General features: G+C 40.9%; 2 protein-coding genes across 3 annotated transcripts in view; one reads left to right on the top strand and one right to left on the bottom strand.

Annotated features, from left to right (window-relative positions):
• LOC124353566 (serine/threonine-protein phosphatase alpha-3 isoform-like) overlaps window positions 1–16,327 on the top strand; it is a 101,347-nt gene that overhangs the window by 64,276 nt on the left and 20,744 nt on the right. The gene's annotated exons all lie outside the window — the stretch shown is intronic.
• On the bottom strand, window positions 11,066–12,767 carry LOC124353565 (sodium-dependent phosphate transport protein 3-like). The gene has a single exon (XM_046803459.1). It carries the CDS (start codon window positions 12,550–12,552, stop codon window positions 11,092–11,094), a length of 1,461 nt encoding a protein of 486 aa, XP_046659415.1. The 5' UTR covers window positions 12,553–12,767; the 3' UTR covers window positions 11,066–11,091.

Below are 16,327 nucleotides of genomic sequence, written 5' to 3'. Positions count from 1 at the left end.
TTCCACAATACAAAAAACTATCTTTGCGTACTAGGGTGCAGTAAAAATGTATATTTACTTGCTTATTCGAGTTACCAATAAATAATAACATAACCGTTTACAAAACAAGCAATTAAAAAAGGATGTGTTTAAGTTCAATCATCTCCAAACTACTAATTATCAGACACAATAATACTATTTGATTCCATGGTTGAGAATCCTTAGACATTAAAACCTACATAACGTGTAGCCACCTGCTTAACCTCATTCCACATTTTAGGCAATTTCTTGTCATTGGTTTACTGATAACTTTGTGATCCTTTTATTAATTATTGAAATAAAATTGAAATAAAACGCTAAATTAGCGACTTCATGAAACCCGTACACAGCCGTGCATCGAAAATCGAAAGTACCCATAGCCGATGAAAAACTAGAACAGACAGAAATTCACCACCATGTATACCGTTTAATCCATTCTCTCAGAATTTCTTCAATTTGACTAGTCATCGAAAATACTCTGGCCTCTCATTTACTCACCAAGTCGGCAACGAGACAGAGCACCTCCCGTGTGTTGTACCAGTCACCACTATTACACAGGTCTAGCAGGCAGTAGCCGTGAAGCTGTGTTTGTGGACATTGCATGTTATGTTATCACAACATTTACTCAACAAGTCGGCACCGAGACAGAGGGAGGTGCGTGTGTTGTACCAGTCACCACAATTACACAGGCCTAGCAGACAGTAGCCGTGAAGCAGTGTTTGTGCACATTGCATGCTGTGGTATCACAACATTTACTCAACAAGTCGGCACCGAGACAGAGGGAGGTGCGTGTGTTGTACCAGTCGCCACAATTACACAGACCTAGCAGACAGTAGCCGTGAAGCAGTGTTTGTGCACATTGCATGCTGTGGTATCACAACATTTACTCAACAAGTCGGCACCGAGACAGAGGGAGGTGCGTGTGTTGTACCAGTCGCCACAATTACACAGACCTAGCAGACAGTAGCCGTGAAGCAGTGTTTGTGCACATTGCATGCTGTGGTGTCACAACATTTACTCAACAAGTCGGCACCGAGACAGAGGGAGGTGCGTGTGTTGTACCAGTCGCCACAATTACACAGACCTAGCAGACAGTAGCCGTGAAGCAGTGTTTGTGCATATTGCATGCTGTGGTGTCACAACATGTACTCAACAAGTCGGCACCGAGACAGAGGGAGGTGCGTGTGTTGTACCAGTCGCCACAATTACACAGACCTAGCAGACAGTAGCCGTGAAGCAGTGTTTGTGCATATTGCATGCTGTGGTGTCACAACATGTACTCAACAAGTCGGCACCGAGACAGAGGGAGGTGCGTGTGTTGTACCAGTCGCCACAATTACACAGACCTAGCAGACAGTAGCCGTGAAGCAGTGTTTGTGCACATTGCATGCTGTGGTGTCACAACATTTACTCAACAAGTCGGCACCGAGACAGAGGGAGGTGCGTGTGTTGTACCAGTCGCCACAATTACACAGACCTAGCAGACAGTAGCCGTGAAGCAGTGTTTGTGCATATTGCATGCTGTGGTGTCACAACATGTACTCAACAAGTCGGCACCGAGACAGAGGGAGGTGCGTGTGTTGTACCAGTCGCCACAATTACACAGGCCTAGCAGACAGTAGCCGTGAAGCAGTGTTTGTGCATATGCTGTCATGTCGGCACCGAGACAGAGGGAGTGCGTGTGTTGTACCAGTCACCACAATTACACAGGCCTAGCAGACAGTAGCCGTGAAGCAGTGTTTGTGCATATTGCATGCTGTGGTGTCACAACATTGTACTCAACAAGTCGGCACCGAGACAGAGGGAGGTGCGTGTGTTGTACCAGTCGCCACAATTACACAGACCTAGCAGACAGTAGCCGTGAAGCAGTGTTTGTGCACATTGCATGCTGTGGTGTCACAACATTTACTCAACAAGTCGGCACCGAGACAGAGGGAGGTGCGTGTGTGTTGTACCAGTCGCCACAATTACACAGACCTAGCAGACAGTAGCCGTGAAGCAGTGTTTGTGCACATTGCATGCTGTGGTGTCACAACATTTACTCAACAAGTCGGCACCGAGACAGAGGGAGGTGCGTGTGTTGTACCAGTCGCCACAATTACACAGACCTAGCAGACAGTAGCCGTGAAGCAGTGTTTGTGCACATTGCATGCTGTGGTGTCACAACATGTACTCAACAAGTCGGCACCGAGACAGAGGGAGGTGCGTGTGTTGTACCAGTCGCCACAATTACACAGACCTAGCAGACAGTAGCCGTGAAGCAGTGTTTGTGCACATTGCATGCTGTGGTGTCACAACATTTACTCAACAAGTCGGCACCGAGACAGAGGGAGGTGCGTGTGTTGTACCAGTCGCCACAATTACACAGACCTAGCAGACAGTAGCCGTGAAGCAGTGTTTGTGCACATTGCATGCTGTGGTGTCACAACATGTACTCAACAAGTCGGCACCGAGACAGAGGGAGGTGCGTGTGTTGTACCAGTCGCCACAATTACACAGGCCTAGCAGACAGTAGCCGTGAAGCAGACAGCATGCTGTGAGCAGTGTTTGTGCATTGCATGCTGTGGTGCACATTGCATGCATGTCACAACATTTACTCAACAAGTCGGCACCGAGACAGAGGGAGGTGCGTGTGTTGTACCAGTCACCACAATTACACAGACCTAGCAGACAGTAGCCGTGAAGCAGTGTTTGTGCATATTGCATGCTGTGGTGTCACAACATTTACTCAACAAGTCGGCACCGAGACAGAGGGAGGTGCGTGTGTTGTACCAGTCGCCACAATTACACAGACCTAGCAGACAGTAGCCGTGAAGCAGTGTTTGTGCATATTGCATGCTGTGATGTCACAACATGTACTCAACAAGTCGGCACCGAGACAGAGGGAGGTGCGTGTGTTGTACCAGTCGCCACAATTACACAGACCTAGCAGACAGTAGCCGTGAAGCAGTGTTTGTGCATATTGCATGCTGTGGTGTCACAACATGTACTCAACAAGTCGGCACCGAGACAGAGGGAGGTGCGTGTGTTGTACCAGTCGCCACAATTACACAGACCTAGCAGACAGTAGCCGTGAAGCAGTGTTTGTGCACATTGCATGCTGTGGTGTCACAACATTTACTCAACAAGTCGGCACCGAGACAGAGGGAGGTGCGTGTGTTGTACCAGTCGCCACAATTACACAGACCTAGCAGACAGTAGCCGTGAAGCAGTGTTTGTGCACATTGCATGCTGTGGTGTCACAACATTTACTCAACAAGTCGGCACCGAGACAGAGGGAGGTGCGTGTGTTGTACCAGTCGCCACAATTACACAGACCTAGCAGACAGTAGCCGTGAAGCAGTGTTTGTGCACATTGCATGCTGTGGTGTCACAACATTTACTCAACAAGTCGGCACCGAGACAGAGGGAGGTGCGTGTGTTGTACCAGTCGCCACAATTACACAGACCTAGCAGACAGTAGCCGTGAAGCAGTGTTTGTGCACATTGCATGCTGTGGTGTCACAACATTTACTCAACAAGTCGGCACCGAGACAGAGGGAGGTGCGTGTGTTGTACCAGTCGCCACAATTACACAGACCTAGCAGACAGTAGCCGTGAAGCAGTGTTTGTGCACATTGCATGCTGTGATGTCACAACATTTACTCAACAAGTCGGCACCGAGACAGAGGGAGGTGCGTGTGTTGTACCAGTCGCCACAATTACACAGACCTAGCAGACAGTAGCCGTGAAGCAGTGTTTGTGCACATTGCATGCTGTGGTGTCACAACATTTACTCAACAAGTCGGCACCGAGACAGAGGGAGGTGCGTGTGTTGTACCAGTCGCCACAATTACACAGACCTAGCAGACAGTAGCCGTGAAGCAGTGTTTGTGCACATTGCATGCTGTGATGTCACAACATGTACTCAACAAGTCGGCACCGAGACAGAGGGAGGTGCGTGTGTTGTACCAGTCGCCACAATTACACAGACCTAGCAGACAGTAGCCGTGAAGCAGTGTTTGTGCATATTGCATGCTGTGATGTCACAACATCTACTCAACAAGTCGGCACCGAGACAGAGGGAGGTGCGTGTGTTGTACCAGTCGCCACAATTACACAGACCTAGCAGACAGTAGCCGTGAAGCAGTGTTTGTGCATATTGCATGCTGTGATGTCACAACATGTTACTCAACAAGTCGGCACCGAGACAGAGGGAGGTGCGTGTGTTGTACCAGTCGCCACAATTACACAGACCTAGCAGACAGTAGCCGTGAAGCAGTGTTTGTGCACATTGCATGCTGTGATGTCACAACATTTACTCAACAAGTCGGCACCGAGACAGAGGGAGGTGCGTGTGTTGTACCAGTCGCCACAATTACACAGACCTAGCAGACAGTAGCCGTGAAGCAGTGTTTGTGCACATTGCATGCTGTGGTGTCACAACATTTACTCAACAAGTCGGCACCGAGACAGAGGGAGGTGCGTGTGTTGTACCAGTCGCCACAATTACACAGACCTAGCAGACAGTAGCCGTGAAGCAGTGTTTGTGCACATTGCATGCTGTGATGTCACAACATTTACTCAACAAGTCGGCACCGAGACAGAGGGAGGTGCGTGTGTTGTACCAGTCACCACAATTACACAGACCTAGCAGACAGTAGCCGTGAAGCAGTGTTTGTGCACATTGCATGCTGTGGTGTCACAACATTTACTCAACAAGTCGGCACCGAGACAGAGGGAGGTGCGTGTGTTGTACCAGTCGCCACAATTACACAGACCTAGCAGACAGTAGCCGTGAAGCAGTGTTTGTGCATATTGCATGCTGTGATGTCACAACATTTACTCAACAAGTCGGCACCGAGACAGAGGGAGGTGCGTGTGTTGTACCAGTCGCCACAATTACACAGACCTAGCAGACAGTAGCCGTGAAGCAGTGTTTGTGCACATTGCATGCTGTGGTGTCACAACATTTACTCAACAAGTCGGCACCGAGACAGAGGGAGGTGCGTGTGTTGTACCAGTCACCACAATTACACAGACCTAGCAGACAGTAGCCGTGAAGCAGTGTTTGTGCACATTGCATGCTGTGGTGTCACAACATTTACTCAACAAGTCGGCACCGAGACAGAGGGAGGTGCGTGTGTTGTACCAGTCACCACAATTACACAGGCCTAGCAGACAGTAGCCGTGAAGCAGTGTTTGTGCACATTGCATGCTGTGGTGTCACAACATTTACTCAACAAGTCGGCACCGAGACAGAGGGAGGTGCGTGTGTTGTACCAGTCACCACAATTACACAGACCTAGCAGACAGTAGCCGTGAAGCAGTGTTTGTGCACATTGCATGCTGTGGTGTCACAACATTTACTCAACAAGTCGGCACCGAGACAGAGGGAGGTGCGTGTGTTGTACCAGTCACCACAATTACACAGACCTAGCAGACAGTAGCCGTGAAGCAGTGTTTGTGCACATTGCATGCTGTGGTGTCACAACATTTACTCAACAAGTCGGCACCGAGACAGAGGGAGGTGCGTGTGTTGTACCAGTCACCACAATTACACAGACCTAGCAGACAGTAGCCGTGAAGCAGTGTTTGTGCACATTGCATGCTGTGGTGTCACAACATTTACTCAACAAGTCGGCACCGAGACAGAGGGAGGTGCGTGTGTTGTACCAGTCGCCACAATTACACAGACCTAGCAGACAGTAGCCGTGAAGCAGTGTTTGTGCACATTGCATGCTGTGGTGTCACAACATTTACTCAACAAGTCGGCACCGAGACAGAGGGAGGTGCGTGTGTTGTACCAGTCACCACAATTACACAGACCTAGCAGACAGTAGCCGTGAAGCAGTGTTTGTGCACATTGCATGCTGTGGTGTCACAACATTTACTCAACAAGTCGGCACCGAGACAGAGGGAGGTGCGTGTGTTGTACCAGTCGCCACAATTACACAGACCTAGCAGACAGTAGCCGTGAAGCAGTGTTTGTGCACATTGCATGCTGTGGTGTCACAACATTTACTCAACAAGTCGGCACCGAGACAGAGGGAGGTGCGTGTGTTGTACCAGTCACCACAATTACACAGGCCTAGCCGGCAACATTTGACAAAAGGAATTGAGAAGTAGATGCAAAGTCTGTAGATACGTCAAAAGCAAGACTACAAAATATGCTTTACTGCAATTCTTTTGACGTGTTCATGCAACTTGAATTGGACAGCTGTAATTTTGCTACTTCAATATTTGTAAATTTTTCAGGAAATGTGAAAATAAAGTTATCAAACATTCATAACACACTATAAATATTAAGACATCTGAGAAAGGCATCATGGTGTTGCCAGAATTTGTCACAAGATAAGATGCCTTAGTAGTTAGCTCGTTCTTTCGTTACACCAAAAAGTGTGTTTTGTTAAAAACCGCCGGACTTTTTCAAAATTTAAAACTTTTCTTCTCTGAGCTTCTTCGTTAATTTCTATTAGGTTGAGTTCGGTTACGTTAGGTTAGGTTAGTTTAGCTTGGACATTGGAATGAATAGTAGAATAGTGTGTATTCAAATTATGCAGCGTTTTTCTATTAACAGGTTCCTAACATATTAATCATAAGCCTAACATGGGTTTCTTACCTTTAACAAAGAAAACCTTATTTTGCCACTCAACTTGAAATTCACGATTGTCCTCTTCTACTTTTACTGTTCAGTTCGGTTCGGATCGGCTATATTAGGTTAGGTTAGATTAGTTTAGCTTTGCTTGAATATTTCTCTTCAAAATTTGAATGAATAGTAAAATAATGTCTACTCATTGTACAGTGTGTTTCCATTAAATGTTTTGTAACATATAAATCATAAGCCTGTCATGCCTTTCTTACCTAACAAAGAATTCTATTCTAATAAAGAATAACTCTTGTTTCCACTCAACTTTAAATTCAATGTTTACCTCTTTTATTTTTTCCGGTTCGGTTCGATTCAGTTCGGTTAGGTTGAGTTAGATTATGTTGCATTAGGTTAGGTGGTAAGGTAAGGTAAGATAAAGTAAAGTAAAGGTAAGGTATGGTTAGGGTAGGTAAGGTTGTGTTATGTTGGGTTAGGTTGCGTTACGTTACGTTAGGTTATATTTTGTTAGTTTGGTATAGTTTGGATATTTCTCTTCCAAATTTGAATGAATAGTCGATCAATTTATATTTAAATTGTATCGTTTGTTTAAATTAATAGTTTCACGTTATATTAATACTAAGCCTGATATGCCTTTCTTACCTTTAACAAAGAAAACCTCTCTTTCTCACTTAACTTGAAAATTCTCGGTATTCCTCTTCCAGTTTTTCGTTTTGGTTCGGATCGGTTAGTTTCGGACATGTTCGATTTTGACCGGATCGTATAGGTCCGGTTCTATTACATTAGGTTACGTAAGGGTAGGTTAGGTTAGGTTAGATTAGTTTATCTTGGATATTTCTCTTCAAAATTTGAATGAATAGTAAAATATTGTCAAATTGAAATTCATGGTTGTTTTCATCTAGTTTTCTAGTTCGGTTCAGTTCGTATTGGATCCGTTTGGTTCGGTTCGGTTAGGTTTGGGTAGTTTAGGTTAGGTTAGGTTCATTTAGGTGAGGTTACGTTATGAAAGGTTAAATTAGATTAGTTTTCCTCCTTTAAATTTGATTGAATAGTAGAATAATGTCTATTCAAATTTTACAGTTTGTTTCCATTAACAGTATTAATCATAACCCTTAATCCAAGTACCGCAATCCAGGCCATGGTCACACTTTGTACTTGTCCTTCGGCACGGACTAGTAATAAATTCTCACACGTATGGTACAATAAGTCACAAATAATATAATCAGTGAAATAATCAGTAAAGTACTTTTCCTTAGTTATTGACTCTACTCAAGATATATGATATCACATATTAATTAATTGGCCGTGATAATTCGATATATAGATATATATATATATATATATATATATATATATATATATATATATATATATATATATATATATATATATATATCCGTACAGAAAACTCCTGTAGAACGATTCCTATGCTTTCTACCAAATGTTGGCCACTAAGCAGAAGATCTACTTCGTGTCGGTTTTGATTCCCTGGGCATATGTAGTGTAGACATAAAAACTGCTGAGAACAAGCATATGGCAATGCCTCCAATATGTCTGGAGCCTATCCTGCCTTACATGCCAGAATTCGAGAGATAACGCTGACAGTAATATTGCATATGCTCCTTGCAGTGTTCACTCACTGAATCTAGTCGGCGAGCATTCAACTAATAGTTGCAAGAGAAAGTCGTGACTTTTTCATAATGCTAAACTATATGTATAGCTTTTTCTCTGCCTCGACCTAAAGGTAGGAAAGCTCAGTAGTTGCCTTAACAAGAAAAACAACTTTAACCTACAAGTTCTATCAAACACACGTTGCGTTGGTCAGCGAGAGATTACGCTTGCAAAGCATTGAAAGAAGATTTGAAGGCACTCACAATTATTTGCAATGGCAAAACTAAAAAGTAACCGCTTGATTTAAAGCCAGTAGCTTCCTTTGTAAGCTTCAAAGTTTGGAAACTGCATTTTTGTCAATTCTGTGCGGAGATCTACTCAACGGATTTAATATTACTACTAAAAAGCTGCAATCATCTGAAACCGACTTTTCAACAGTAGCATTAATGTATGGGTTATTATAAGAGTATACTGTATTAGTAGCATAAGAAAAGAGTTCGATATTTATGAATATTGAGTTTTGTTAAGTCGGAAATAACTGAAGATGAAGTCAAAAGAAAGAGGACATGAAAGCTCCAACCTGATGACACTGGAGAAGGTGAAATAAAATTTCTTGCAGAGAGAACTTTAAAATAAACACTTGTTATATAATATTAGACATACTATCTAATGGAATGGAAAATGGAAAAGCTGTATACGATGAGCTGAGCTCGATTTTTGTATTTCTCATCTTTGGCGAAAAAGAAGAATCTGACAAAGAGACACTACCTGGTCACTGTAAAAAATTGTGCAGTTCTTATTAAAAAGATCTCCCTTCACTAGAAGATTTTGCTGTAGAATGTCTACATTTATTTTATTTCTTAAAGGAACTTTAAGAGCAAGAACCTCGATACAGTAATTTTAATCTATATAAACTGTTATCTGTCCACGGAGTTCCATGACGTATACGTCTATATTGACATAACATCGAAACTTTTTTGACGATCCCAGCATCAAACTGTTCAGCAGAAAGATCATTTTCGGTTCTCAAACGGAAAACCCTACACGGGATCGATGATGACTGGAGCACGTTTGGGGGATGTGGCTGTTTTAACCATCGAATCTAAGATGGCCAAGAAATTAGCTTTCGATGATATTATAAATTCACTGCCATTCTCTAAATCAAGAAGTAGGTTGATTTAATCATCATATAGACGTAAATGATGCTCTGGTTTACTCTTTCCTGAATAAACATGTACAAATATTAAGTTGGTTTCAACTTATAATGTTTATACTGACTACGTTTTTAATACAACTTTGGCTATGAAAGAAACTTGCAATATTTGCGGCAGATAGCATTTAGCCCCGGGGTTGTAAAACTTGAAAAACGTCACTGCCATTACCTGAAGTGGTAAGTGGTTGGAATTTATTTTTCAGTTATACTCAAGAAAAGTATTCCATAATTTTATACTTATGTATGTTGAAAACAGAATAGTTTGGTATGTTACAGTGTTCGCTGTTTATTGATGTGACATATTGGATTGTTCCATATTTTTAATCTGCAAAGTGAAAAAAAAAATTCATCTATCTAAACAATTTTGTTTCCGAGTTTACTTAATTATTGGTCGATAATAAGAGACTACAACATTTGCTTCAATGTTTGCGTGGAATATTTTATTGTTATACATGTTTTCATAGCGTCACCAATATTTCTTTCTTTATGCTGTTTGTATCTGGCAAAAAATGCTATGTTGTGCCAGATTCAGCTGTTGTATGTTATTTCAATAAATATAACTGTAAAAGAAAATTTACTAACTTCAAGATAAATATACAGGTAAATATTCAAATAAAAATCCGTAACTCTCTGGACAAAGTTATGAGTATACCACATTATTGCTTAGGTCAAGACAAACATAAATCACAATATGAACATCGGTCTCCGATGCTTGGTTTCCAATCTGTCTGTATGTGTGTGTTTTTATAAAAAAAAATAATATCTTAAAACGTAATAAATTGAATTATACCAAATTTGGTTCAAATGTTTATGATAACAGAATCGAATTTTTTTCTCAAGAGCGGAAAGAATAACAGTCTTTAGAGGATTTTAACACAAATCTAATGGCACTAAAACCATTTAAATCAAATAATAAATAACTTATTTAGAGCCGATTTACTGTGACAAGATATCGCCCACGTTGAGGTTGTCAGCGAATAGCCAACAATACAAAAACTGAATAAACTGCAGCTCTCAATGTGGACCATGTCTTGTCACAGTAAATCTGCTCTAAATCAGTAGCGAAAAAATTATATAAAAATTATTTTAAAAACTTAATTTAATGAATTAAATTATGCCGAATTTGGCTGAAATTTTTATAATAGCAAGCAAGTTATTGAAACATCATGCAATTTTCTTTAGTATTTTCAAAATGGCGGCCATTAAAACTTGTAAGCTTTGAATCTCTTTAAAAACTGCATTTTTCAATAGTTACAAATAATCGAACAATACATAACAGATTTAGGGCTGATTTACTGTGACAAGACAGGGACCATATTAAGGTTCTCAGCGAACAGCCAACAATACAAAAACTGAATAAACGGCAGCTCTCAATATGGGCCATGTCTTGTCACAGTAAATCTGTGTAAATTGTTTTATAAAAACACATACTTACAGACAGACGGGAAACTAAGCATCGGAGACCTATGCTCATATGGTAAAGTATGGTTGTCTTGACCTGAGCAATAACGTGGTATACCTTTGTCCAGGGAGTTACGGGACACCCTGCATAATTAAATTGGATGTCTTAAAATAATCCTAACGTAATAATTTGAGCTTAGTTCAACTATCAATAAAACACCTAATTGTACCAAGATGATTTTATCAGTACACTGGACTAGACCTACTGGGAGAGCCGCTCTGGCTCGGGTGGCTGTGGAGTGGTCGAAGAAGATACCACGCTCCGGGAGTAGTTCCAAGGCTGTATCTCCGCAGAGCCAATCAAGAGATAGGGGAGAGAAAAGGTCAAGAACACTAAAGTATTTATAATATAAAGTATCCAAAACTTGTGTGGATCTTCTTTGTCTCTCAGCATCTCGAACATCTCCATGCTGAAGAACGTGGTGAAGACGCTGAGGAAATGCATGATGCCGTACGTCACTCCGGCGTGCTGAGGACTCAAGTCGATACAGTTGGCATTCGAACTGCCGTACGATAAGGCTACGAAGAAGTATATACAAGTGTACATGGCCGCGACGACTGTTCCGTCACAGCGAGCCGTGAGGATGGTGAACAAGAACGGGATGATCAAGAAGTGGCCGAGGAAGCCGAACATTTGCCTGTTCGCTGTGCGTGACATCGCCTGGACGTTGATCAGCCAGTCGCTGAAGGCTCCAAAAATCACCGGAGGTAAGATTCCCGCTGCACACGCCAGTATGTAGCAGTTGATGGCCAGTCTCTTCGGGAGGTGGATGAACTCGGTCAAGTAGATGACGACCGTGTTGTGCATCTCGCCGTAGAGCCAAGCACACCCGGAGAAGAATAACACCAAGGACAGGAACTCGATCGACCGGAGCATGTCACAAGGTACTATGGGTTTGAGGAACCGTGGTCTCTCGATGCCTTCAGTCTGGCTCAAGATCATATCCCGTTCCTTTGCTCTGATCCGACGGCTTCGACTGGGATCATTGGAGATCATGACGTACCACAAGATACAGACTATTACACCGAAGAAACCTCCCAAATACAGTTTTGCGTGCGAAGAATTCCTCAACGCCGGAACAAACAAGGGGATCGTGTACGTCAAGACTCTTCCGGCAAAGTATCCCGATTGTGAAATTCCAACGAAGATCGATCTTTCCGTGATGGGCGCCCAATGAGCGATGATGACCATCACCCCCGGCCACATCATCCCTTGGCCGACACCCTGAATAAACCGGCAAACCACGACATAGGTGTAGCCGTAGTGTATGACTTTATCGTGCAGAAGCGCCACAATCGTGGATATAGCCACGCCCCAGCCTGCGACGCCCTTTCCTCCGAAGACGTCGGCCAACACACCTGCGGGAATCATAGCCAACGCGTAACCGATGAAGAACGATCGTCTTGTGGTTTTCTGTTGGTGTTCTTCCCATAAATACTCCGTATGGTCCTTCACAACACCCAGGAAGGTGTGATTGGTGTTCGTAATCACAAATGGACAGTCACTGTACAAGGTGCGGTTCTTCGTGATGGTGAAAATAACCTCGTCACTGGCCTGGTAGAAAGTTACTCGTTGATAATAACACACTGTGATCATCAAATAACACAGGAGGCACACTAGAAATCTAAGCGGGATACACGCACAACGACATGGCAGAGGCATATTTTACCAGATTGGCAACGGGGAATAAATTTTTCATCAAAATTAAAAGCAAAGCTGTAGAAACTATATGTAAACAGCACAATAAAGGTTATGTGTGGTTGTTTTGTTTATCTCACAGAATAACTTATATAACAGGTGATTTAAAAACGGTTTTCTTGTTTAAATTGGCATAATATGTCAGCAATTTTGATACCACAAATGAATGTGGAAAAGAAATATAAACTTTCACCAAATTCATCTATTTATACAGCTGAGTGTTTTTCATCTGTACAAGTGCTCTCAGCTTATGAATAACCTCCCCAACTGTGACAAACTAATTTGCACTGATTCTCTTTCTGCTATCAAATCACTACAAAGTACATGTGATGGCATAATAGAAGATAACATGTCCTTAGAAATAATAAAGAACTGTGTAGACTCCAAGAATAGAATAACCTTTCAGTGGATACCTAGCCATGTGGGTTTGAAATATAATTAAATGGTTGACAAGCTCGCAAAAGAGGCAGTGGTGAATGGAATATCTGTTCAAGACATGGCCCTTCCATTATCTGACCTCAAATCGTTCCCAAAGAGGAAGATACTTGAAGAAAAAAAACAACTTGTTACTAAATACAACAAAGGCCAGGTGGTATAGGAGTATACAACCTATCAGTCCTTTACTGCCATAGTACCAATATATGAGACTTAGCAGAAGGGAAATAGTAAATATAATCAGACTAAATATAGGGCATGTCACAGTGAACAAGACTCTTCATCTAATTAAACTTTATTTCACTCCTCTGTGCTTAAATTGCACTGCAGGAGTGAATGAGACTGCGGATAATGAAATGTCCACAATTTGACTATGAAAGGAACTCATGTTTCCAACAAATTAGAAGAATACCGGATGACGATACCCTAGAAAAACTCAAAAAAATTTATCCAGTTTTGACGCAACATTATATAAGGAAATAAGTCGAATTCTGACAACCATAAAAAGAAACATATAACCTAATCGCGGAAAAATTATCGAAGTCAATCGCAGATAAAATCAGTGCAAAAGTTTTTTAAGGGGAAATTGACTTCATGGTGTAATTCCAAGTCAGCCGTAAGGCATTTAGATAGTAAAAAAGTCACTACCTCAAGCGCAGTGACAGTAGTTGTGAGGGATCTACATACATCTCCAAATCCCATGGCATCTCCCTGCCTTAGACTCGGGATTCCACTGGACACGTTCACACAGTTGACAAGTTGTCCTCACGTATTAGCTACGTGTGACTTCATAATATTCGTGGAACCTTCAGTATACAAAGACTACTGTCACTGTAAACTCCTACGACGGTGTCGTCAACCATACTTACTGGCTGGACATGCTTGAGATCCGTAGTGGAAGAAATCCGCATCCCAGCATCCCATCCTGTATAGTTGGACAAAATCCAAAAGCTATGGCCCTTCACTTTTGGGGGTCATCAGGCTATCTCACTTCTATGGCGAGATGTTTCCATTATCTCTGAGGTCAGTAATGAGCATCCCTTTCTCTGCTACCCAACCCGTCTTGTTGCATTAGACCCAGAAGTGGGAACATAAATGAGAACCTTTACCATTAAATGTTTTTGAAAATTTTATGTACATTCCGATTTCAGAATAAAACTAATCTACAACTGATAAAGTAATGTGTCACTGACTCAGTTTTCGATTGCTTGGCACATTCCTCTCAAAAGCGAAGGATAGGTGTATCATGAAACACTGCTGCACGAACTTTATGTAAGCTGTATTTAAGATTTGTTTTACCTATAGCTTTCCCCATACCGTAATGACAGAAAGCAGTGTATTAGATTGAGAATGCACAGTCGGGCAAATTAAAAATTATGTATGGTATCCCTCAGGGATCAAGTTTAGGGCCAAACATTTTTCTCATCTCGTCAACAGATTCAATTTATCAGTCCATAATGGAAAGAATTCAGTATGCTGACTCCTTGCATAAGATCAAAACTAAGTCAAAATTTTGAATCCTTTGAAGAGCTGGTTGTATACATCAAAGTATTAAACACTTGTCAAGGATCAAATTATTCACAAACCAAAATGTTCAACATTAAAACGAAAGTCGTATATGATGGTGGATGAAATAAATTTTAAAATAATCATACCGAAAAGTTCTTTTTTATATGTAGAATTTCCTAGGGCTGATTGATATGGATCGATCACATCTTAATGGATGCATTAGTCATTTATGCCTTTCGAAATCTGAGAGAGTTCTATTAGTTTTATGTGATAATGATAGCTTACTTTGGTGTTATAAGGGTACATCCACATTTACCGTACTGTTTGAGATTAATTCTTCTACTTTGGATCATGCACTACGCTAAGATTATTATTATTACATAGAGCATAGTACGGTTATTTACCTTCACTATTACTCTTCAAACTTCATCTCACTTAACTTAATTCAAATATTTCCAAGTTTTTGTTCTATTTATGTCTTTTAAATGGTATATTTATCACACGTTTTAAATCGTATGCTCATTCACTTTTATATTTTCCCTGCTTTGTACCATATATTTCGACACTTTTCTTTCTTCACAACGTCCTTCAATTCCATAGAATGGTTTTCTGTTCATACCTTATAATTTCCATTCCGTCTCTTCAATTTTCACATTGAATTTTCAATCTTTCCTTAAAAGATCCAGCAGGTAGATTATTAAAAATGTATTTCTTAACGCAAAGTTCAATACATTTTTGACGCCAGATTTAGAGAATAAAGCAAAAACACCACTTCATACTTCGACTCGTCACCGCAAGAAGATGTAAAGTGGATTGAACCTGGGTAACCGGAATTTCCAGGAAATCCATTCCAGCTTACAGTGTTGTAATTGTTTTTTTTCTATACATTAAATATTTGTATGCTGATTAAGAATAACTCACAGGTTTCATTCATTTTAACAAACAAACAAAAATATATGTTTTAATTCTTTGTTATCATTATGGATCTTTTTGTGAACTTTCAATTATTTGTCAATCCACATGGAACTTGTCCTACGATTTTCTGTACTTAAATATTATTCTTTTATTAATACTTCAACTCAACTCAATTCATTTATTGTCATAAAACATAACATGCATAGACAATCGTCAAGATACATGCGATGTGATATATAAAAGTAATAAATCAAAACAGAATTACTCATGTAACCTAAAATAAGGTTAACTAATGATGGAGGTCTATATTTTTCCTCTTCTATATATTCTTGAACACTATAGTATTCTTTTAAAACGATGAACTTTTTAAGTTTATTCAGGAATTCCGTGTCATCAGCAACACTTTTCAAGTAAAGAGTTAAAAAAGACGAATGCAGGCATAAACGCTCTTTTGTTTTGCGGCAAAGAAAGATAAGGTAATTTCTAATCCTTAAATGGTTAATTATGATTAACATTGTTGGCGACAGCGAAATTTTGTGGATACTTTTTGTAAAAGGAAAGAAAAATGTAAATAGACGGGAAGGTCGGAATTTTTCTTTTTTTGCGAAAGACATTTTTACAGGACTGCGCACGACTTAATTTGAAAATGATCCTTACAGCTTTTTTTACTTCACATTTTCATGTTCTATTGATTATTTTACTAACTTAACTTATTTTATTTTATAAAATATTGAACGCAATATTAAGCACCCGTGCAAATCATGGATGGTAATACACGTTCTAGTAAGGGTTCTGTGTGTCAGAAAAATGGATTATCCCAAGCAACAAAGGATTAGGAATGCGGTGACCCAAATGTTTGGCCTCGTTTGCGAGACGCTTT

This window comes from Homalodisca vitripennis, chromosome 2 (assembly GCF_021130785.1).
Source record: "Homalodisca vitripennis isolate AUS2020 chromosome 2, UT_GWSS_2.1, whole genome shotgun sequence".
In the NCBI taxonomy this organism is placed as follows: domain Eukaryota; kingdom Metazoa; phylum Arthropoda; class Insecta; order Hemiptera; family Cicadellidae; genus Homalodisca; species Homalodisca vitripennis.
The sequence above is the reverse complement of the archived record's forward strand: the minus strand, read 5'-3'. Positions and strand labels throughout refer to the sequence as shown.